Here is a 23,538-nt window from a genome sequence, read left to right as displayed (position 1 = left end):
TTTTCTGAGCAAGTGCCAGGCACAGTTCCTCCCCCTTTTACCGGCAATTCTCCGCATGAATAGCATACATATAATTTGCATACTCTTTTGCCGAGCATCACTAGTAAAAGAAAAATCGCTCCCACCACGGTATTTTTTTTTACTGTGGTGTCAGAGCTTTGTGCATCTGGGCCTACGTCAGGAGAGACCAGATGAAGTAATATGGATACAGCTTCTAGGTAATGGTAAAACCAGAAGTCCCATTGTGACATAAAAAAATGATGTTGGTTAAAATAAACACCAGTGGGGGGGGCAGAGCGATGCTGGTTCTTGGGGGGGTGGGGGGGTGGGAACGTGTCAAACAAGTTTCCCTTACTTCCTATGGGGAAACTCGCTTTGATATACGAGTAGTTAGGTTTATGAGCATGCTTCTGAAACGAATTATGCTCGTAAACCAAGGTTCCACTGTATTTCTTTGAGTTTCAGACAGTCTTACCCTAAAGTATATCTCAACACAAGGAAAATGTATGTACATTTATATGCGTTTTTCCCAGTGCTGAGAAACGCTTTAAAGCAGCGGTCTCAAACTCAAACCCTTTACAGGGCCATATTTTGGAGTTATAGGTATTTGGAGGGCCGCAGAAAAAATAGTTAATGTCTTATTAAAGAAATGACAACTTTGCATGTTTATAGTTTATAAATCTTTCCTTAATTGCTTCTGATAATTTCAGCTATACACAGTGCAACATGCAGAAAGATGCAGGAAAGCGCTTGTGTGAGGTTACAGCAGTGAGGCGGACAATGTTCCAGAACAATGGTAACATACCGAGGGCCTCAAAATAGTACCTGGCGGGCCGCGAGTTTAAGACCACTGATTTAAGGCAAGGTTATCAATCACTCGGTGAAAGAACTGTTTAGGTTTCAGAGTCATCCCTCCCTCTATACAGTAGAGCAAAAAGTAGGTCTGTTGGGCAGCAAGCGGGCAGAGTGCCATAACCCTGCCAACGTGTGCAGTCATTTTCTTTTTCACTTATAGTGAGTGAGAGTGTGGATGAACAGACTCTGCAGGATGAAAGAGAAGATAAACTGAAAGAAAGCATCGACAGCGTCATGGACAGGAGGTAAGATGAGAGAGGAAATCTAGTCTCAAAATCCCAACAACCTCATGTGGGTACATCTTAGAGAAGGCTGAATTCTGGGATTTCCAACTAGCTGGGCCTGGATTACTTTCTGGAACAAGAATAGCTTGCTGATGAGGTCGGAGACTTCAGGTGTCAGAATGTGTGAAGCAAATTCAGCAGGTTTGACCAGATGCTGTGTTTCCTTATCCGCTTGCTGAGCTACATGAGTACATGCTTAGCGTTTATTGAATAAGCAGTGCTCACGTGTCTGTCTGTTCCCTCTGTGCCCCCTGCAGTAGGGCAGTTTGTACATTCTGTAGAGAACCCTGCCTTCCAGTTTCCCAGAACAACGGTGCTATATTACCACATCTGTCTTTCAGCGCAAAAACACGTCAAATGGCTCTGGAGAGCCTGCGACTGGCATTCTCCTCTAGGATACTGTATGACTTTCTTCTGGAGCGGAGGCTGACTCTCACTGATGCTCTAGAGCGCTGCCTAAAGAAAGGTATGTCCACCACCACAAGTGGGCAAGACATGATTCTTTTCAACCTCACTACATATATATATACTGTATATGTGTGTTTGTGATGTATGTCTATATTGCCTAAGAATGTTGGTATGGGGTTGTGTGTTTGTGGTGGTACTTTTTAAGTACTAATGTTAGAATATATATTAATGGGTGGGTTATGAGATGGTATTTTTTTGCAGATGGGGCAATTTGCAAGGTGGTAAACAGTTGAGGTAAGTCTTTGCTTAAGTTCTGTGTTTTACAGCGGTCCATTCTCTTTTTCTGGTGGCTGCAGGGAAGGGGGAAGAACAATCTCTTGCTGCTACAGTTCTGACCCTACTGTGCCTTCAGATGGGCTCAGGGCCTGAGGGAGAAGAGGTATTCCGCAGCCTGAAGCAGATTCTCATCAATATCCTCAGTGATACCACCGCCAGTCCCCTTGCTCGACAGAGTGTAAGTACTTGTACTGTCGCCAGGACCCTCATTCAACAGAGCATTGGTCACTCCTCTTCGTCGATAGCCACTTGACATCACTGTCCCGAGCCGCACTTCAGCCAAAATGTAATTATTACATTACATTAGGGACTTCTATTCCGCCTATACCTTGCTGTTCAAGGCGGATTACAAAAGAGCTAACTGGACATTTCCAGTGAAGTTACAACAATTTTTGTTTTTTTTTTGTTACAAGGGAGGAGAGGTATCTGGATTAATTCCGGAAGAACTTGCTCCTCCTCCTTCCCCACCCAGCTTCTACCTAGTTCTGGGGCTGATGCTGAAAGCCGGGTGCATAACGCAAAGGCACCGACACAAAAAGGAATGCAAAAAAATAATGCCATGCTCCAAAGAAATGATATGTAAAGCAAAAAACACTACCCACAAAGAATAGTAAAAATCTATCAATACCATATGATAGGATAGCTCAGAGACATTGAGGGGCATCAAGGAGGGAAAACCCTCCAACCACCTCACCACCCAATCATTGCTTAATCCTTCATACATTTAAGCCGATTATTAGAAATTTTTCAAAGAATATTATACTGAATTTCTCAAACTTGTTAAATATGTGCAAAAAAATAACTTAGCTAAAACTAATGTGAGGAAGGAGGGGCTGGAGGCTGGAGATTGAGGTCGAGCTCCTTGTGTCGAGGTATCTCAAGGCACTGGTAAGGACTTGGCTCCTTGTACAGAGTGCTTAGGCTCCAGACGAGACATTAGCAAAGACTCGACTCCTTGCATAGAGTGTATAGGTTCAGCTCGAGGCACTGCCAAGGACTCAACTCCTTGTGATACTGCTGAGTGCTCAGGCTGGGCTGCAGGAAGCAGAGTCGAGGCAGGAGTATGTTTGGCAAGCATATTGCCAAACTCCTGAGGAGGAAGAATGATGCCTCGATTTAGAGACTTGCTTCTTGGGCAGCTTCAGAACCACTGCTGGAAGAGACTGCTGCGCTACCTTACCTGAGGAAGACAGTGAGGAAAGCGGCTCCTCAGGAGAAGACTTGGCAGATGTGCTCGAGGACAAGGACTTCCCAAACAAGAAAGGTTTGATGAAGGTCGAGGTAGTAGGTGGGAGCCCCGTAGAAGACTTGACTGGTGCTGAGGTCGAGGTCAAGACCAGGGTTAGTGGATCCATACTGCTGAAGATTTCTCCACCTGACCTGTGACCGGCCGGGATATAGACTGAAAAATAGTCGCGGCGAAATCGAAGCCCGCAGGCCCCCGCCATGACACGAATAAAATAAAGAAAATTCAAAGTTGTTTTTATTTTTAAAGTAAAATAAAAACGCGCAAATAACACAGCGACCCTGTCTTAAAAAGAACACAAGCCGCGGTGAGAGAAGGCACGAAGTAGACTGAGTCTAGCACAGAGCGTCGAAATAGGACTTCTCGGCTCCGCGGCTAACTGAGAACTGAGGAGAGACGTGCCCTGCACTGGGCAGGAAGGCACTCGCTTATGAGCGGTGTGGCAGTCGCAAAATTTCTAAAGTTCTACAAGCAAGTCTGCTTGCGAAGCTGTCTGCATCCGGGCTCCATGGATGACGTCACCCACATGTGAGAATATGCTGCCTGCTCATCCTGGGATAATTATTTGTACTTGAATTTTTTGAGGGGCTTGTATTTAAGCACAGAAAAAGAGGTGCCAATGTTTGCGTTCACTTTTGGTTTTACTTGGACTTGCGCACATGGGCCTCAGACTTGCATAGGCTTCCTTGTGCTTGCAAAAGAAGACACAAATCCGCAGTGCAATGTGAAACACTGATGAGAACTCTTCTCTTGAAAACCACCTGCACTGCCCCTGAACTGGCATTACGGTTATCATTTCCTTTTGTGTATTACAACACTTGTGCATTGGGAAGGAATACTAACTGACCTCATTAGTCAGGTAACCCCTACGCTAATGCTGGCATTAAGTTTTGTACTTCAGCCTAAGCCATTCATCCATATTAATCTAAAATTATTTGCAGACTTGTGCAGCTCACATACTTCAAGGTGAGTTAGAAAGAGGCGTTCCTGGGGTTAGGTGGGTGAGTAAAACAGTGCACATAATTGAGATTTTTAGATGAATGCATACGAGTGTATCCTTGTCAATTACTGGTTACTTTTATTGGGCATATTTTACGCTACATTTCAAATAGATTATTCAGCTAGTTTCACTTTGAAAATTAGGTATAAAGCTATATACAGTACTTTGCAGCTACATAAGCTTCTGAAAAATGTCCCTATAGTGACTTTCCAGGGTTTGATCCCAGGAAACCATTGGTTTTATGGCTTATTTACATGTGATATACCACATTTTCCAAGGAGTGCATCAACACGGTGTACAATAAAAGACAATTAAAAGAAAGGAACTCCAATAAAATGGAATAGAAAAGATCAAGCATCCACACAGGAACAAAATAAAAACCTAGCAAATTAATACAAGTGTGTATCTTTATTTATTTAGAAAATTTATACACCATTAGAACATAAGAATAGTCTTACTGGGTCAGACCAGTGGTCCATCAAACCCAGTAGCCCGTTCTCATGGTGGCCAATTCAGGTCACTAGTACCTGGCCAAAACCCAAGGAGTAAAGATTTAAAATAGCATTACTAATCTTTAAGACTATGGCATCTAATGAACCACAATTCATATCCAGAATGATTATTCCTTATCATTCTCTTCGATCTCTTCGGTCCTCATCTCAAGACCTACTATCAGTCCCTTCTTTAAAAATAGTGGGCACAAGAAGAAACAAAATGTTTTCCGTTTTAGCACCTCAAACTTGGAACGCCCTGCCCCTTTATATAAGAAAAGAAAAAGACCTCAGCTCTTTTAAAAAAGTTTTAAAATCCTTTTTATTTAAAGATGCTTTTACTACTTAATGATTTAACACTTTATTTAAAATTTTTCATGTTCAAAACTTTTAATCTTCTAAATATATCCCTTGCCCCCTCCTATGTGTTTTTACCCTTTATGTTTCTTCTATCTTAGACTGAGAATATTGTAACTGTGCCCCTCTTTCCTACTGTATCTAGTTAGTCATGTTACCCCTTAAGTTCTAACATTGTATGTTATAAATTATTGTTTTTTTTTTAATTTGTTAAAAATTTTGTTTTTAATAGAGTCTGTTATCTCATATGATGTTTTAAATTGTACATCGCTTAGAAATTGTTATAGGCGATTCATCAAATAAAATTGAACTTGAACTTGAACTTGAGTAGCAATATTCCATGCTACCGATCCAGGGCAAGCAGTGGCTTCCTCCATGTCTTTCTCAATAACAGATTATGGACTTTCCTCCAGGAAATTGTCCAAACTTTTCTTAAAACCAGCTACACTATCTGCTAGGCCAGGGGTGTGCAACTCCGGTCCTTGAGGGCCGGAATCCAATCGGGTTTTCAGGATTTCCCCCAATGAATATGCATGAGATCTATTTGCTTGCACTGGTTTCAATGCATATTCATTGGGGAGATCCTGAAAACCCGATTGGATTCCGGCCCTCGACCGGAGTTGCCCATGTCTGTGCTAGGCGGTTTACAGAAAAACATACATCATAATAAAACAAAAGTTAACAGAAAAAAAACACAGTAACTGCCCTTTGTAAAGCTCACACAATCTGCCAACAATTCCAGATCTTAACTAATTAGGTATTAAAATCAGTTGCAAAAAATTGAGTTTTAAGCATTCTTTTAAAAGGCCAGATAGGCACCACTGCTTGTGCTTGTAAATACAGCGGGCTGGTTTCTGATCAGTAACACAGTGGTACTTTACAGCACTTGTATCATAGTAAATGCAGAATGTTGGAGCGGTGATATATAAATGTTAGTTAACTTAGTGAAAATGAGGATCCTGAAAGCTTGGGACCATGGCCATTGTGCATCCGTGTCATACAGTGTGTTTCTTTGTCATGTTGGTAGCAAGCTGTGTTCGTTTTCTTTTTCAGATTTGTGATATAGTGGCTCTCTTCCATACTGCCTCATAAATTAATAGCTGTAAATCCCTTTTTGCTCCAGAACCTGAACACAAATAGAAAAACCTACTTAGGTGAATTCCAGGCAACTTGTAAAAGACAGACTGTCTGACATTCAAAGTGATTTAAACAACCAGGCCAATTAAGTCCAGGCCAATTAAGTCAGTTGTCCAGGGTTACCGCGAATATTCAGTGGCATTTAACCAGATTGTGCTGTTGGATTTCTGAAACTCACTAACTTATGGGTAGTCCTTGGGTGAAAGGAAACACAAATAGGAATGGAAGTGTGGCAGTCCCCGAACGATTTTCGGAGGACTGTGTGGGAGTAGCCTCGCGAGACTGCTGCTGGAAGTGTCAGTAGCTATTTTTGTCGCTGAAAGAGCATGGGCAGGAGTGAGTAGGATTGCTCCTGCCTCAGCGCTCTGCTCTACTGTGTGTGTGTATATAAATATAAATAGAGCACAATGTCCCCTTCTGGAAGCCCGTCTCTCCATTTAAATTCATTGCCTGAAGAAAGCACTTCCATAGTTAGTAGCGTTTACATCTTTTTTTTTTTTTTTAATCTTTATTCATTTTCAATTTTACATGAAGTGTACAATCAATAAAACATTACAATTAAACACATCACTTGATAATCTTTCTAATCTAATCTAATCGAAACCTTAAGTTTATATACCTAAATTGTCTTACAATACATAAAATTACCACCTTCCCCACCCATCATTCCTCTATTATTTTCCCAATATGAATAATAAAAAATTATTCCTCCCCCCAAACATTAAACGGTGTAAAGTTCAATAGAAAATGGTGTTTACTCATTACAATAAGAAGTTAATGGCTCCCAAATTTTATTAAATTTCTTATAGTTCCCTTGTTGTACAGCTATTATTCTTTCCATTTTATATATGTGACATAATGAGTTCCACCAAAAATTATAATTGAGTCTACTGTAATTTTTCCAATTATTTGTAATAGGCTGAATGGCGATTCCTGTCATTATCAATAAAAGCTTATTGTTATTTGATGATATTTGACTCTTTTTCCTCATTGACATACCGAATAGTATTGTATCATAAGATAATGCCACGTGTTTTTCCAATAAACAATTTACTTGATCCCAAATTGAGTTCCAAAGGGCTAAGATAAAGGGACAATAAAACAAAAGATGATCCAAAGTCCCTACTTCAAGATTATAGTGCCAACATCTATTAGACATTGAACTATTTAACTTTTGTAGTCTAACTGAGGTCCAAAACGCTCTATGCAGAAGAAAAAACCAAGTTTGTCTCATAGATGCAGACACTGTACATCTCATCCTCCAAGACCAAATTTGTGGCCATTGAGATGCTGAAATTTGATGCTTAATCTCAATGCTCCAAATATCTCTAAGACCATTTTTGGTTTCTTTTTAACAGATTCATTTATAATTTTATACCACTGTGCGGCCTGGTGACCCAGAAAGTGCGCCTGAAAGCATAGAAATTCCAGACTATATTGCGTATTCAGATTTTTCCATTCAGGGAACCCTACCTGAATGGCCTGCTTCAGTTGCAACCACCTAAAACTTTGTGATTTATTAAGACCATATTTATGCTGCAACTGTGAAAAATCAAGCAGTTTACCATTTAAAATAACATCATTTAAAGTCCTTATACCTGCAATCATCCAATGCTTCCAGATGATCTTAAATCCGCCAATTTGAATCTTGAGGTTTAGCCATATGGTTTAATTTATTGATTTACTAATAGGAATATTTGTTAGATTGCTGACAAGGTAGTATCATTTAAATATTTTAGATACCCTCCTTTTTGTTTTTTCCCTATATGTTCTCTTTCTTACTTGATAAATTGTAGTTCTATCCTTCTTCCTTTTTTGTTCCTGTTTGTTTTCATATTGTTTTTAAATGTTTTAAATAATGATTATTGTTTTAAAGGTTGTATAGTTACCCCATATATGTTTTTAACATAATGTTCACCGCCTAGAAGACCAATTGGGCGGTTTATAAAATTTTTAAATAAACTTGAAACTTAAACTCTCTGCCCAGTTGTTTTTTTGATGGCTGTCTTGTAATTGGTTTTCATCCTGGTTACCTTTCAGTATTCATTTTCTTTCCCTTTCTACAGTGCGCCACAGCCCTGGGGATGTGCTGCTACATTGCAGCAGGTGATGTTGAGGTAATTCGCACCTGAGCTGCATCATTTCCATTCTCCAATGCTTTATCTGCTTTTGTGTCTGATGCCCTAGTTCAGTTCTAATCAGGGGGCTGGGTTACACAGGTTAGCTCTGCATATCCGTTACGTGAAATAGCAACATTAGGGATGTTTCACAGCATTTGTTTAGCAAAAAAAAAAGAAAAACAAAGCAAGGATGGAATCCTAAGCAGTGTGTGATGCTTAAGACGACAAGGTAAGATATACTGGAAAACTAGAAAGAATATTCTTATTGCTTTTCATCCATACCAGAGCAGTCCAAAATTAATTAAAGTAAAAAACAATTTTTTTTTTTTTACTGATAAGCCCACCCAGAATCACCAGCACCCCACTGAAACTGGAATCAGAACTGAGAATCTATCTTGGGAAGCACAAACACTTAGAAAAGTGAGATAAAACTGCATTGCTTCACCAAAGAAAACTTCCAGATCTTGGTTCAGTCACTGGTACTATCCCCACTAGATTATTGCAATGTCCTTTATGTAAGATGTAAAGAAAATGTACAAAAAAAACCCTATAAACCTTTCAAAATGTAGCAGCCAGACTTATTTTCTCGGCAGTCAGATATGACGGTGACACCCCTATATCTCAAACTACACTGGCTCCCCTTCAAAACAAGGTTTATTTTTAAACTATGTACTATGATCTTTTTAATTTTCCATGGCAATACACCAGACTGCATGTTGAATTTAGTTGAAATACCACCCAAAGACAAATTCAACTTTATCAGCAATCATATGAGACTAAGATTCTCAAATCCTAGAGGAATCGAACACAAAACTATTCACTCTACAACCTTCCCATACCCATACCTGACAGCAAAATGGTAGAATCCTTTACCAGCACAATTAAGGAACACCCCCTCCTACCAAAACTTTTGTAAAGGCTTAAAAACATATGGGGCTCGTAATCAAACCTTAAACACGTCTAAAAACCCACCCAAGTCGGCACGTGGACAACCTAAAAGACAGGTCCACGTGGAGGAGTAGTTAGGGCTGTATTTGGGCAGGATGTGGGCCAACCTACACTGGCAAGAACTGCTCCCTCTCCCACTTGCTCCAGCCCGTGGCACTGTCCAAGCGCTGGCCTTCCCCTGCTGCACAGACTCAGTTTCACGCATGTGTGAAAACTGAGCATGTACAGGGAGAGCGGGGCTGGAGCAGTTCTTGTCGCTGGAGGACCATTACAACATAGGGCTTAGGGATCCCCACCAGCTCAGATATTTTTAATGCATTGAATTGGCCCATGGAGGAGGGGGATGTGGAGGCCACATGTGCCCCACCCAGTTTACCCAATGACCACCCCAAAAGCGAAGGGTTTAATTACTCATTGCTTTCAGTTGGTAGGGATGGAAAGGGAAGCAGTGGGAGGAAACACTTCATTGTCCTCTACTCTAAATAAATGCTTTTTACCTGTCTTTTTCCATCTCATTCAGTTTTCTGTCCCCTAGGATCTACTTTTATGTCTCACCTGCCTGGAGAGCATTTTCAGTGCCTCCTATGTGGATGAACGATCCCCAGTACCAGCTCAGCACAATCCTATATTGCAGGTCTTATATTGCAGCGCCCTGCAGGCTTGGTCCCTCCTGCTCACCATCTGCCCCAGCTCCCAGGTGGAAAAGATACTGGTGACGTAAGTGACAGACTACAGTTGTGTCATTAGTGGGTACTGTGGAAGTTATTGATTTTGCGTTCTTTTATAATGAGTATATTTTTGTAACCTGGTTAGAATTGTGGATAAGCGAGAAATAAATTTTATTAATATTTCTAGTGCAATATGATTAGTGGTCCTGAACCATAGGGTTTTGCATATGAACCCACAAATTGCTTGCAGAAAACTGTCAATCATCTTTTCAACTCCATCTCCTTCCTAGGGAGCTGCTCTTGCCCCCTCAGTTTGTTTTCTGCAAGAAAGTTACACAGAAGAATTTCTGCTCTATTATGTGGTTTTATTATTTTTGGGTATTTTTCTAAGTGTTTGATTGGAGGCTCAATGCCCATAGGTTCCTACTCTTTAGGATCTCTGCCTGGGAGAAGATGCAGACTTGCACTATGGAAGTCTGCTGCTACCAGGATCAACCCTTGGGGGGTCACCTGGCTAACCAGCCTGTTTTTGTATTTTTGAAGATCAGGAGGTGTCCCCTACATAGCTGCTTGCATCCCTGATTTATTCAGGAGTTTGAACAAAGGCTGTTTGGCTCCTCAGCTCAGCCAGGATTAATAGTGGATCATCTGCGTGGCCCTCACCTCCTTCAGAACAAGGTTTTCCAGGGGTTGAGTTTCAGTCTAACCCCAGTCTTACTGGCATCCTGAAGACCAGGTTCGTCCAGTGAATCTGTGAGGCAGAGTTCTTCTCCATTTGTTCCAGCTGAATTCTTATGCTGAAACAGGCAGGCCACATTGCACAGTGAGTAAAGCTATTATAGACTATGGGGGTTTTTTTTTTTTCCAAAAGTTGAATTTGAAGGTTTCTACACCCAGAGCCTAAGTCCCCCTCTAAAACCCCTTTTCCTATGTTTTTTGTCCTTCAGGGAAGTCTCCAAGGGCCTTGTGTGGTACGATTTTGCTGGTGGTGGCCATATTAGATTTTAAATTGTCTTTTTTCTAAAGCTTCCATCTGCCTCAAAACCCCTCAATTTTGCTTAAAATTGACAGGGATGGACCCCTCAGGCTTTCCTACCCCTATATCACGCCATGCTTGTTCAGGAGGCCGGCCGATTAGCATCCATGTCCCGTGTGCAGGAGAGGGGCTGGAGCCTTGGGCTCAGCTTCCTTTTCCAGGGCTTGGGATCACCAGAAGGTGCATTCCCAGGGGAAGAGACCCTTTCCAGAGCTCTCCATAGATGCACTGACCAAGCTAAGACATGAGGAGCCACGGAGCCCAGGAGGACCAGCAGAGGGCTCCTGCTGTGGTCCTCGAGACCCCCAGTACAAGTCTTCACCCTGGATTTTGTGAGACGCATGTGGAATGCCTATTTGAACAGCCGCGGGTCCTCAGCATCTGCTTGCAGTGCACCAGAGGTGGAGGTGCAGGTGAACTCCCCTCAGCATGCGCCCCAACCAGATGGGGACACAGACTTGGACCAGGAGGTTCAGTCTAACATAGACTGGGAGAATGGAAAGTCCAATTCCATGCCACTGTTGTCCCAGGAAGAAGTTTTGCTTGCAGAGTCTGGTTCTTTGTATGAAAGCAGTGGTCAAGAAGTGGCAGTGGCCCTAGACCAGAGGGAAGACTATGGGATGCCAGCTTTTCAAAGCCTCTGCACTCTCGGGTATTATTTCTATCTCGCTGAGAGAATTGAAGCTGGAAGTTCCTCCATCTCCCTCGTCTCAGTGCTGTTTTGAGCAGCTTGGTTGCTCCAACTGCATGCTTTCCCTCACATCTGGACATCACAAAGCTGGTCATGGACCACTGGGAGTTTTCAGAGGGATCCTTGCTAAGGTTGTGGCCAAGCTTTACCCAATGGCTCCAGATTTCGAGCTGTTTGTTCAGCCGAAGGTGGTTTCACTGGTGATGCAGGTCACCAAACGCACATCCCTGCCTAGTGGAGGAGGTGTGATATTAAAGGATTCTTAGGACCGTAAAATGGACTTACTTCTCAAGAGGCAATTTGAAGTTTTGGCTCTAGGGTTTAAAGTGGCAACCACTAAAAAACCAAAAAATGGTCTAAGAGACATTTGGAGCATTGAGATTAAGCATCAAATTACTGCATCTCAATGGCCACTAATTTGGTCTTGGAGAATGAGATGTACAGTGTCAGCATCTATGAGACAAACTTGGTTCTTTTTATTACATAGAGCTTTTTGGACCCCTACACGTTTGCAAAAATTAGATAGTTCTAAGTCCAATAAATGCTGGCACTGTAATCTGGAACCTGGGACGTTGGATCATTTACTATATCATTGTCCCTACATTAAAAGTTTTTGGAATGCAATTTGGCCACAAATTAATAAATTGATGGAAAATCATGTAGCAATATCATATGATACAGTGTTATTTGGAATGATGATGAGAAAAAAAAGTCAAATTTCACCAGAAAATAACAAGCTTTTACTAGTCATGACAGGGGTTGCCATTCAGCATATAACCAATAACTGGAAGAATCATAGTAACCTTAATTATACATTTTGGTGGAATACAATTTGTCATATATTCAAAATGGAAAGAGTAATAGCAATACAAAGAGGGACATATCCTAAATTTATAAAAATATGGGGGCCATTGACAAAGTATTGTACTGAATGAATAGTAGGATTTATCTTCTTCTTTTCTTCTTTATCTTGTCTTCTTTATGGCACACATGGAGGGGGGGTAGTGAAAATAATTTTACATAACATGTTATAATATGGTATACAATATGTATAAGGTGATTGGAAAGTACTTGAAGGGTGGGGGATGGGAGAGGGGATAAAAAAAATTTGTTCAGAATATTATGTAATAGATATAAAAGTGATATTGTGTATTCATTAGTTGTAACTCAATATTTTGTACACTTCATGTAAAATATGAAAATGAATAAAGAATTATAAAAAAAAATAAATAAAGTGGCAACCACGTCTTCCTTTGAGGCACAAGCTTGCTACACATGACTGTCAGGACTTGGAGAAAGATGAGGATCCCCCAAATCTGGGGTGAATTATATAGCAGACATTCTATATAATATCATCAAAGTTATGAGCAAGGTGTCGGCCTGAGGGCCACATGTGGCCCCGTGAAGTATTTTGTGTGGCCCCAGTTGAGGGCGATGCAATGCTTTCCTCTGCTGCCCCCGGGTGTTTACCGTCTTGCCGGCTCCCTCTGTCTTGCTGCAGTGTTTGTGCTTTTGTGCGGTCCCAGAAACATTTTTTTCGGCCAGTGCGACCCAGGGAAGCCAAAAGGTTGGACACCCCTGCTCTAAAGCTACGCTGAGCAGGCTTCCCTTTCAGGGGCAGATGCTATTTGGAAAGGGTCTGGATGAACTGGCTGCAAGTATTGTGGCTAGTGACCATTTTGATTGGTCATAGCAGCAGTGGTATTTCTTGCCTCCCTCAATTTGACAGAGGCCTATCTCCACATTTCCATTTTCCCTGCCCACAGGAGGTACTTGGAGCAGCACTTTCAGTTCTCAGTGCTTCCCTTTGGCTTAGCAACACCACCTTGCTCGTTTTCCAAGGTGGTTGTGGTGGCAGCACACCTGCAGGGCTGCGATTCAAGTGCACCCATATTTGGACAACTGGCACATCAAATCTCCATTGAAGGAGGAAGATGAACTGGTGGATTTAGAGTGGTGCAGCTCCTCCAGGGCTTGGAATCAATTGTCAACTTTAAGAAAAGTCAGCTGGAACTGACCAAGTACCTGGGAGTTTTGTTCGACACAACCTTGGGCCAACTTTTTCTTCCAGAACCACACTGACTGAAGCTCCAGAAGGGTGGTCCTGGCACTACCTGTGGTCCCTTGAGCAAGAGAGCATGAGACCCCTCCAGGACTCCCTACTTGCTTGCTGGTCTCCTCAGACGGATTCACTTTAGCAACCACTTCCATGGTTACGAGCAGCAAAGGGCAACCTGTGGTGATGGCTGCAGGCAGCTGCCCTCTCTAGGGGCATGCCTCTAAGTATTTCCTCCTTGGAGATACTGATGACCCATTACGGTTGGGGGGGGTATCAATGCAGCGGATGCACAATTCTGGGTCTTTGGACACTGACTCAGCAGAAGTAGTTCATAAATTGTCTGGAACACGGAGCTATTCGACTAGCTTTTTAGGCAATGGAGAAGTCTCGGCAAGGCAGTCAGGCCACCGCTGTCGCATTGTCCAAGAAGACTATGTTAACAGGCAAGGAAGCAGAAGTACCCCGTTGTGCCTAGAAGCTCAACTCCTCTTTCGGTGAGCAGAAGCTCATTTGCAGGCTCTCTTGATTGTGCACGTAGCGGGAGTGAAATATGTGCAGGCTGACGTTCTCAGTCAGCAGACACTCGACCTGAGGGAATGGTCTCTGTCACCCCAGATGTTCAACGCCATAATTCGGCAGTGGGGGCCTCCACAGATGGATCTGATGGCCTCGGTAGCAAACATTTGCCAAAGAAACAACTATGGAAACGAGAGGTTTGACGCGTTAGTGGCCAGAGAAAGAGCTCTTATACATGTTTCCTTCATGGCCCATACTCAGTCGAGTCTTTCTCAGGATTGCAAATCATCTTGGGTTGGTAGTCTTAGTGGTACCCGATTGGCCATGCAGGCCGTGATATGCAAACCTAGTCCGTCTCCAGAAGGGTAAAGATCTGAGACTATCGGTCCAAGTGGATCTTCTCATTCAGGGACTAGTCCATATTGAGAATCTAGAACTACATAATAAGGCTTTTGAGCGGGTGAGCAAAGGTTATTTGGACATGGTTGTCACCACTTTGCTCGGAGCTAAGAAATGGTCGATGATGGCAGTCTGTTAAGGCCTGGAATTCCTTTCAGCGCTGGTGCACTGTGGAAGATGTAAAGCCCTTCTGAACTCCAATTTTGGTAGTCTTGGACTTTTTTGCAGGTCTTCAGAAGGGTCTGTTGGTTGGATCTGTGAAAGTGCAGATTGCAGGCCTTTCCTGTTTCCAAATGCAAGGAGACAAAGGCTCCCTGGCCTCTCTCAACCAGATGTCACCCAGTTCATTAAAGAGGCTCTTTGGTTTCACCCTCTGGTGTGTCCCTATTTCCTTTCTTGGAACCTTAACACTGCATTGCAGAGTCTCAGTGGGCCTCCTTATGAGCCCTTATGGGAAGTTTACCTTCTGGATCTTACGGTCAAGACTGTGTTCTTGGTGACGATTATGTCGGCAAGACGAGTCTCCAAGTTGCAAGCTCTTTCCTGCAAAGAGCCGTTTCTCAAAATTACAAAAGCAGAGCTCTCTATGCATGGTTCCATTCTTACCGAAAGTTGTCTCGGCCTTCCACTTTAATCAGGAAGTCCGCTTGCCTGCTTTCCACCCGCTTGCCTGCTTTCCACCCTATGTGGTCAAAGAAAAGGACAACGTTGCATTTGCTGGATATCAAGCGGACTTTCCTCCAGTACCTCAAAGTTACCAATGAGTTTCATCTATCTGATCACCTTTTTGATCTTACCAGTCGTGCCAAGAAAGAGAGGCCGGTGTATAAGGCCTCGATTTCCAGAAGGATTAGATTGGCCATTTCTTCTGCATATGTGGGCAGCGGTAAGCAGCCGCCAATCGCACTGAAAGCTCACTCCACCAGCGGAGTTGCTTTCTCATGGGCAGAGACTAGGGCTAACTCGCCCAAGGAGATCTGTAGATCAGCTGCATGGTCTACCCTCTGTACCTTTACTAGGTTCTGTAGGGTGGACGTGACAGCCAGGAAAGATGCCAATTTCGGGTCCTCCATTCTGAAGGCAGACTCAGCGTACCTGCCCTAGACTCTGGGGACTGCTTTGGTACATCCCTACAGTTCAGGACCACTAGTTACACTGCACTATAAAGAAAAATTAGGTTCTTACCTTGATAATCTTCTTTCTTGTAGATGTGTCTAGTGGTCCTGAAGCCCCGCCCTTTGCTTGCCTTCTTCCTCTGAATCAGTCTGGAGCTGGACAGATAGAACTCTTTAGGTGAGCTGAGAAAAATAAAAGGAGGGGAGATACTCTTGCAGGTATACAGTATAGTCTGCCTCAGGTCTCTGCTGGATAGTGGGACATGCAAGTAGCTTTGAGTTTTATATAAGATTAGTGCTGGTTGCACAAGTTTTTCTATCTTTTTTTTAGCAGATGCTTGAATGTTATAATATTTATTGGTTTCGAATGTTACAGACCAAGCAGAATTGTAGTATCGGGGATTCTTCCCCATTTCCCTTCAGTTATGTCTTTCATTACAGTGCTACTTGATTGCTTTTGTATGAACTGAATGGGCAGAAGCAGCTCCTTGGGAAGGAGGTGGAGTTGAAAAGATGAATGACAGTCCTCTGCAAGCAATTTGTGGGTTCAGATACAAAACCCTATGGTTCAGGACCACTGAACACATCAAGAAGAAAGATTATTGAGGTAAGAACCTAATCTTCCTATTAAATACATTTCAGAAAAAACTTATATTTTGTCCCTTAACTAAGGTGACCAAGACTAACAGTGCCTTTCTATTGCTCCATGGTGTCCTTATGAAGAAGCTTTTTGCTTAAGAGAAGATTTTAATAGAGAGCAAACGCAGTGTTTTCTGTATATTTTTGTCATTCACAGTGAGTTGTTAGCCTCTGTTGTTTCCATGTCTACTTGATCATTTTAGCACTAGGTGCTGCAGGGCCCTCCCTGTCCATATAGCAGCATATCATTACTAGTTTCAAATTTAAGTACTAAATTGAAGTGTTAATTTTTTTTGTTTGCTTAATTGCATTTAAGACCTCAATATCAAAAGTGATTTGTAATGATTAAGCGCCATTTTTCTTTTGAAGTATACATTAATTATTATAGGGTGGGGGGGTGGATATTTTGGGTGGGATGAGGGTTAACTATTTGTATTATAAGTTATAATAGTAAAAATATCAAGTGATGTTTACATTGTTACTGTTTTGATATTTGTACACTTGATGAAAGTTTGAAATGAATAAAGATTAAAAAAAAAAAAAAAGTGATTTATATAATTGAACACTCAAAACTGGGTACACAAATCATACTAGTGAAACCATAGAGATATAACAGTGAGAAGAGAAAGCGGCACCGCAAACAGAAAATAGGAAATTCACTGATGCGGCAGCGTGCTATGCACTGGGACCTGAAACGCAGTTCTTTACATAGTCTAGTCAGCCACATGTGTGCATGGTAGAGGAAGTGCTTTGTTTTGTAATTTCATGGAAGCTGCTTGTGTAAAATGATGGTTGAGGGGAGGGAAGAAATCTGCCATGATGCTTTCTTATTTCTTCCCTCGCCTCAACCATAATCTTACACAAGGAACTGTGGCTGAACTGGTGATAATTTCAAGGCTTTTGGAGGCTATGCCCTACTGTTCTTAATCATTCTTTGTTCTTGGATTCTTTTCTTTAGTCACCTGCCCCGGCTGCCTAGTATGCTGTCCAGCGAGAACGTCAACTTGCGAATTGTGGTGGGAGAAAGCATAGCACTTCTTTTTGAGCTTGCCCGTGAATTAGATGTAAGTTTTCTTTTTCATGAGACCCAACTGCAGTATAGCTAGGACTTCTGATTCTCTGTTATAACTGGAAAACATTGATAAGGATGCGCCTGGTGAGAGAGAGCATTTACTGCTTATTTCTGATAATTGCCCAGCTTACCACTTTCTAATGAGGTCATTCGACTTCATGCTGGATGAGGTCATTGGAATTGGACTAGCTTCTGTCTCACTTGATGGTCAAGCAGTGAGACAGCCATGGCATTAAACTAGAGACAGTATTGGAGCAGTGGAGGGAGACAATGGGTTTGCAACAATACACAAGAGAAGAGTCAAGAATTGACTTTCCAATTTCTTCAAGCACAAGCAGGCATTATTTTCTCGTATGTGGGTGACATGCACGTATCCTAGCTATCTGGTTCCTGCTTGGTGGGGGTATTAAGACTTGTTTAAGAAAAATTGTTCTTGGGTGGGCTCTTTAAAAAGGAATGACACACCCTCTCTCCCTTGTTGTTATTTCTCCCCAGAATTTTCCCTTATGTAAAATTGTATCTTTTATCTGTTCCTTTTCATTCTCATTGGTTTTGTTCTCAATTACTCCCCCCCCATATCTTTAATATTTTCTATATCATATTGTAAACTGCTTAAATTTATTTTATACAGTATATAGGCAGCATATCAATTAAAATTGATCTGGATCCTGATCTTATGCTTCCGTGGGATTCAGAGAAATCAGTCTCCTGCTGTCCCCACCATCTTTGATTTATAACATTTTCCATTTACAGGAGGACTTCTTTTATGAAGAGACAGATCTCTTATGTGCAAAGCTCAAGGCCTTAGCAACAGACAGCAACAAGTACAGGGCCAAAACTGATCGTCGCAAGCAGAGGTCCATCTTCCGTGATGTTCTGCATTTCATTGAGGTAAGCACTTGCTTCTCATGTGATCTACCCACCGAGTCATCAATTTCTATCTGTGCAAAGACAGATTAATTTTTATACCTAACCTTTACTCCAGGAAAACCTTCAAAAAAAATAAGCAGCTCCTGTAAGAGTTTGTAAGGATTGTGTAGAAAGCTTCTAGAGAGAGTTTCTTCTCCTATCAAGTTTTAACAGGCTCCCGTACACACAAAAAAGGAGGAAGAGTAACAGCCATTATCCCAGGACAAGCAAGCAGCATATTCTCACATGTGGGTGATGTAATCCATGGAGCCCTGGTACGGATGGCTTTAAAAGTGTATCCAAAAATTCTTCAAAGATAAAGTGGAGATAGCAGTAGCCAAGAACAATGGTTCCACACTACAGTAAGAGTGAAATAAATTAAGTATGATTGGGGAAGTCCTTAGTTTACACAACTGAACGCTAAGAAGACCAAATCGTCAGCTGCAACTCTTAATACCCACTCAGAGTTCAGGAGGTGTAACATCAATGGTCTCACCCCCGTTATGAATTATAGTGCACAAACGTGCCTACGTATAAATAAAAAATTTGGAAAACTAGTAAAAAAACCAAATTTATATTTGGCTGCTGCTATAAACACAGTTCAGCATGCAAAGTTCAAATCAAGCCATATGTGAAGAAGTCCAACAGGATGTGAGGCTAGAACTGAGAGTAGAAAATATGCTGTACTTATCTTTATCCCAGGACAAGCAGGCAGCATATTCTTGACTGATGGGTGACATAGAAACATAGAAACATAGAAAATGACGGCAGAAAAGGGCCATAGCCCATCAAGTCTGCCCACTCCAACAACCCTCCCCTAATCTACACTCTATCACTCGTCCCCAATCTGCCCTCCTCTATGCTACCCTCGTAGGGATCCGACGTGGGCGTCCCATTTATTCTTAAAATCTTGTATGCTGCTGGCCATGATCACCTGCTCCGGGAGCTCGTTCCAATGGTCCACCACTCTTTCAGTGAAGAAGTACTTCCTGGTATCCCCATGAAATTTCCCCCCCCTGATTTTCAACGGATGTCCCCTTGTGGACGAGGGCCCTTTTAGAAGGAAAATGTTGTCTTCCACCTCTATTCGACCAGTGATGTACTTAAACGTCTCTATCATATCTCCCCTCTCCCTACGTTCCTCGAGAGAGTATAGCCGCAACTTGTGCAGCCTGTCTTCATACGAGACATCCTTGAGCCCCAGGATCATCCTGGTGGCCATTCGCTGAACCGACTCAACTCTCAGCACATCCTTACGGTAGTGCGGTCTCCAGAATTGCACACAGTATTCCAGATGAGGTCTCACCATGCTTCTGTACAGCGGCATAATGACCTCCGGCTTCCGGCTAACAAAGCCTCTACGGATACATCCCAGCATCTGTCTAGCCTTAGATGAAGCCTTCTCTACTTGATTGGCTGATTTCATGTCTCCACTAATGATTACCCCCAAATCCCGCTCTGCTGTAGTCCTGGACAAGGTTTCACCATTCAGTGTGTATGTCTTACACGGATTATTGTTACCAAGGTGCATGACCTTGCATTTTTTCGCATTAAAGCCCAGCTGCCAGGTTGTGGACCAATGTTCCAGTAAAAGCAGGTCCTGCCTCATGCTGTCAGACAAATCATTTTTACTTGCGGTGTCACTCACAGTGTTACATAATTTAGCATCGTCGGCGAATAATGCTATTTTACCTTGAAGCCCCTCAGTCATGTCTCCTATAAACATGTTGAAAAGGATCGGGCCCAAGACTGATCCCTGCGGCACTCCACTGGTCACCCTCGACGTTTCAGAGAGGGTACCGTTAACTAACACCCTCTGAAGTCTCCCGCTTAGCCAGTCGCTGACCCATGCAGTCAGTGTATCACCCAATCCCATTGATTTCATCTTGCTCAGTAATCTACGGTGGGGGACGCTGTCAAAAGCTTTGCTGAAGTCTAAGTACACGACGTCTAGGGACTCTCCCAGGTCCAGCTTCCTAGTTACCCAGTCAAAGAAGCTGATAAGATTGGATTGGCATGACTTACCCTTGGTGAAACCGTGTTGGTGGGGGTTGCGTAGGTTCTCCTTATCAAGGATCGTGTCTAGTTTGTGTTTGACTAGTGTTTCCATGAGCTTACTCACAATCGAAGTGAGACTCACCGGTCTGTAATTTGCAGTTTCTGCCTTGCAACCCTTTTTGTGCAGAGGAACGACGTTAGCTGTTTTCCAGTCCAATGGGACTTTTCCCGTACTGAGAGAGAGATTGAAGAGTACGGCTAACGGTTCCGCCAGAACGTCACATAGCTCTCTGAGCACCCTTGGGTGCAGATTGTCCGGTCCCATGGCTTTGTTCACCTTGAGTTTCGATAGTTCGTCGTAGACGTCACTGGGTGTAAACTCGTGGTTCTGAAATGGGTCTCTCGAGTTATGCTTCACCTTTAACTTTGGACCTGACCCTGGCGCCTCGCAGGTGAAGACTGAGCAGAAGTACTTATTTAGTAGTTCGGCTTTATCTGTGTTCGATTCTGCATATTTTCCGTCAGGTTTTCTGAGGCGTACTATTCCATCTGTGTTTCTTTTTCTATCACTAATATACCTGAAGAAAGATTTGTCCCCCTTTTTAATGTTATTCGCTAAGTTTTCTTCTACTCGGAGCTTGGCTTCTTTGACTGCCAGTTTGACTGCTGACGACTTAGTCATATATTTTATTTTAGCCTCTTTACCCTTCGTGCATTTGTAGTGAATGAATGCTCGTTTCTTGTCTTTAACGAGGTCAGATATCTCTGAGGTGAACCATTGAGGTCTGTTTTTAATTCGCCGTTTACTCACGGATTTTATGTAACGGTCTGTTGCTGCGTGTAGGGTTGATTTCAAGGTTGACCACATAGCCTCCACATTGTTGGTCACTGCTTTGTGACGCAGTGCTTGATGGACAAAATCCCCCATGCCTTTAAAGTCAGTACCTCGAAAGCTGAGAACTTTTGTTGTCGTGTTAGATCTATTGAACCCTTTCTTGAGGTCAAACCATATCATGTTGTGGTCGCTGGAGGCCAGCTTGTCGCCCACTGATACCTCCGAGACACTTTCTCCGTTGGTGAGTACCAGATCCAGTATCGCCTGGGCCCTGGTAGGCTCCAATACCAATTGTTTGAGTTGTGCTCCCCTTATGGAGGACAATAGCCTTTTACTTCCGCTGGTAGATGCTGAAAGTGTGTTCCAGTCTGCATCGGGCATATTGAAGTCCCCTAGTAGTACCGTATCCCCCCGTAAAGTGATATTCTCAATGTCCTTGATTAGTTCTGTGTCTTTGTCTTCCAACTGTCTTGGAGGTCTGTATATTACACCAAGGTATAGGGATTTTTCGTTGCCTCTGGCTAGGTTAACCCAGAGGGATTCCCCGGTGTACCTGACATCTGTGATTCTCGTAAGTTTGATGCCTTCTCTGGTGTATAGTGCTACCCCTCCCCCTACCTTTCCCTCTCTGTCTTGACGAAGCAAGTTGTAACCCGGTATAGCCATATCCCACCCATGAGAGTCCGTGAACCAAGTCTCAGAAATTGCTACCACATCTAGGTCAGCAGACATTATTTCAGTCTCTAATTCCAGAATTTTGTTGCCTAGACTGTGTGCATTAACATACATAGCCTTCCATACCCTGTGTTTGCTAGGCTCCCGAGGGGAGTTTCCCAACTGAACTAATGTGGTACCTAAAGAATTGTTTGCAAGGTGACTACATACCTTGGGTGTGGAATTGGAGTAGTGTCTCCCCTCCTCTGGATAGTTATTTACTATACTGGTACCCTCCCCCAACTTACTTAGTTTAAAGCCCTGCTTAGTAGTCGAGCCAATCGGTGTCCGAAGACATTCTTACCTCTGCTGGTTAGATGCAGTCCGTCTGATCCCTGAAGTCCCTGAAGTGACTCTCCGTGGTTTAGGAATCCGAAGTTCATCTCCCTGCACCAGCTGCGTAGCCACTCGTTTGTCCTCTGGATACGCTCATCCCTGGCTCTCCCCTTGCCTCTGACTGGGAGGTGACGGAGGCACCAACGGAGCCCCGGTACGGACAATTTTAGAGTGATTGCACTCTAAGAACTTTAGAAAGTTCTAGCTAGGCCGCACCGCGCGTGCGCGAGTGCCTTCCCGCCCGACAGAGGCGCGCGGTCCCCAGTTTCTTAGTTTCCGCGGAGCTAAGAAGACGCGTTTCCAACGGCTGTTGGACTCTCTTTTTCGCCTTCCCGCTCGCGTAATTTTTCTCGTGAATTTATTCACTTTTTCTTCTTTTGTTATTTTCTTTAAAAAAAAAACAAAAGTCTATTTTCGATTTTTCAGTCGGCCCCGGTGGGGCCTGTTGGCACCATCGAAGCCTCGGGCTTCGATTTTGCTACTGCCGTTTTTCCCTTCATGCCCCCTTCTCCGGGTTTTAAGAAGTGTCAGCGGTGTGCACGCCCTATTTCTTTATCCGACCCGCACAAGTGGTGCCTTCAGTGTTTGGGTCCGGACCATAGGGCAGAAACGTGCACCCGCTGTGGTTCTCTTCAAAAGAGAACTTTGAAGAACCGCCAAATTCAACAGCGGATTCTTTTCGGTACCGCTATGGAAGTTCCACCGGCGTCGACTCCAGCGACTTCCTCCAAATCGGCACCGGTGGTTTCGACACCGCAAGAGGTCTCTTCGGTGTCGCACCCTTCAGGTAAGCCGGCTAAGAAGCCATCCCCTTCTGTTCTCGGCACGCCAGTCGAACAAGCAGTGAGCCAAGTCCTGCAGACTGCGCGCCGGCCCTGCAAACGCTCCGCTCCCATAGAAGTCACTGCCTCTTCATCGGCATCGACTTCACCTGAGCGTCGAGCGGCACCGCAGGTACCGAGCAAGAAAATAGCGGTACCGGTGCCATCGGGACCGTCTCAGGATGAGCGTATAGCATCCATCCTTCAGGTCCAGCTTAAGGAGCAATTACAACACCTGCTCCCGGCTCTGCTAACTCCGCACCTTCCGGTGTCGGTATCCACTGAGCCTGCGGTACCGATAGTCGACCAGCCTATGTTATCGGCATCGACGTTATCGGCACCGCTTAAATCTGCCTCTTCTATTTCTATGCCTGTCTTATCGGCGGAGCCAAAGACTCTTCGACGTACGGCTCACTCGGCCTCTGATCCGGTACCGCTTACTGACGCCCGTCCCGTTTTACAGTCACCGGGTACGGTGTCGATGCGTTCAGGCAAATCGGTACGCAAAACCAGGCGTACCGAATCCTCTACCCCTTTGTCTCAGGGCC

The 23,538-nt window shown here is 43.4% G+C and overlaps 1 protein-coding gene across 2 annotated transcripts in view; it reads left to right on the top strand.

Moving 5' to 3' along the window:
- The window catches only part of IFRD2 (interferon related developmental regulator 2), a 69,617-nt gene that overhangs the window by 19,991 nt on the left and 26,088 nt on the right, over positions 1–23,538 (top strand). For both annotated transcript variants that reach the window (XM_033926533.1, XM_033926534.1), the window contains 7 exons: positions 1,016–1,100; positions 1,481–1,605; positions 1,904–2,061; positions 8,181–8,231; positions 9,718–9,899; positions 17,264–17,369; positions 18,131–18,268. In XM_033926533.1, coding sequence (XP_033782424.1) covers positions 1,016–1,100; positions 1,481–1,605; positions 1,904–2,061; positions 8,181–8,231; positions 9,718–9,899; positions 17,264–17,369; positions 18,131–18,268 — 845 coding nt within the window. The remainder of the gene's footprint in view (positions 1–1,015; positions 1,101–1,480; positions 1,606–1,903; positions 2,062–8,180; positions 8,232–9,717; positions 9,900–17,263; positions 17,370–18,130; positions 18,269–23,538) is intronic.

This window comes from Geotrypetes seraphini, chromosome 17, assembly GCF_902459505.1.
Source record: "Geotrypetes seraphini chromosome 17, aGeoSer1.1, whole genome shotgun sequence".
Taxonomy (NCBI): Eukaryota; Metazoa; Chordata; class Amphibia; order Gymnophiona; family Dermophiidae; genus Geotrypetes; species Geotrypetes seraphini.
The sequence above is the reverse complement of the archived record's forward strand: the minus strand, read 5'-3'. Positions and strand labels throughout refer to the sequence as shown.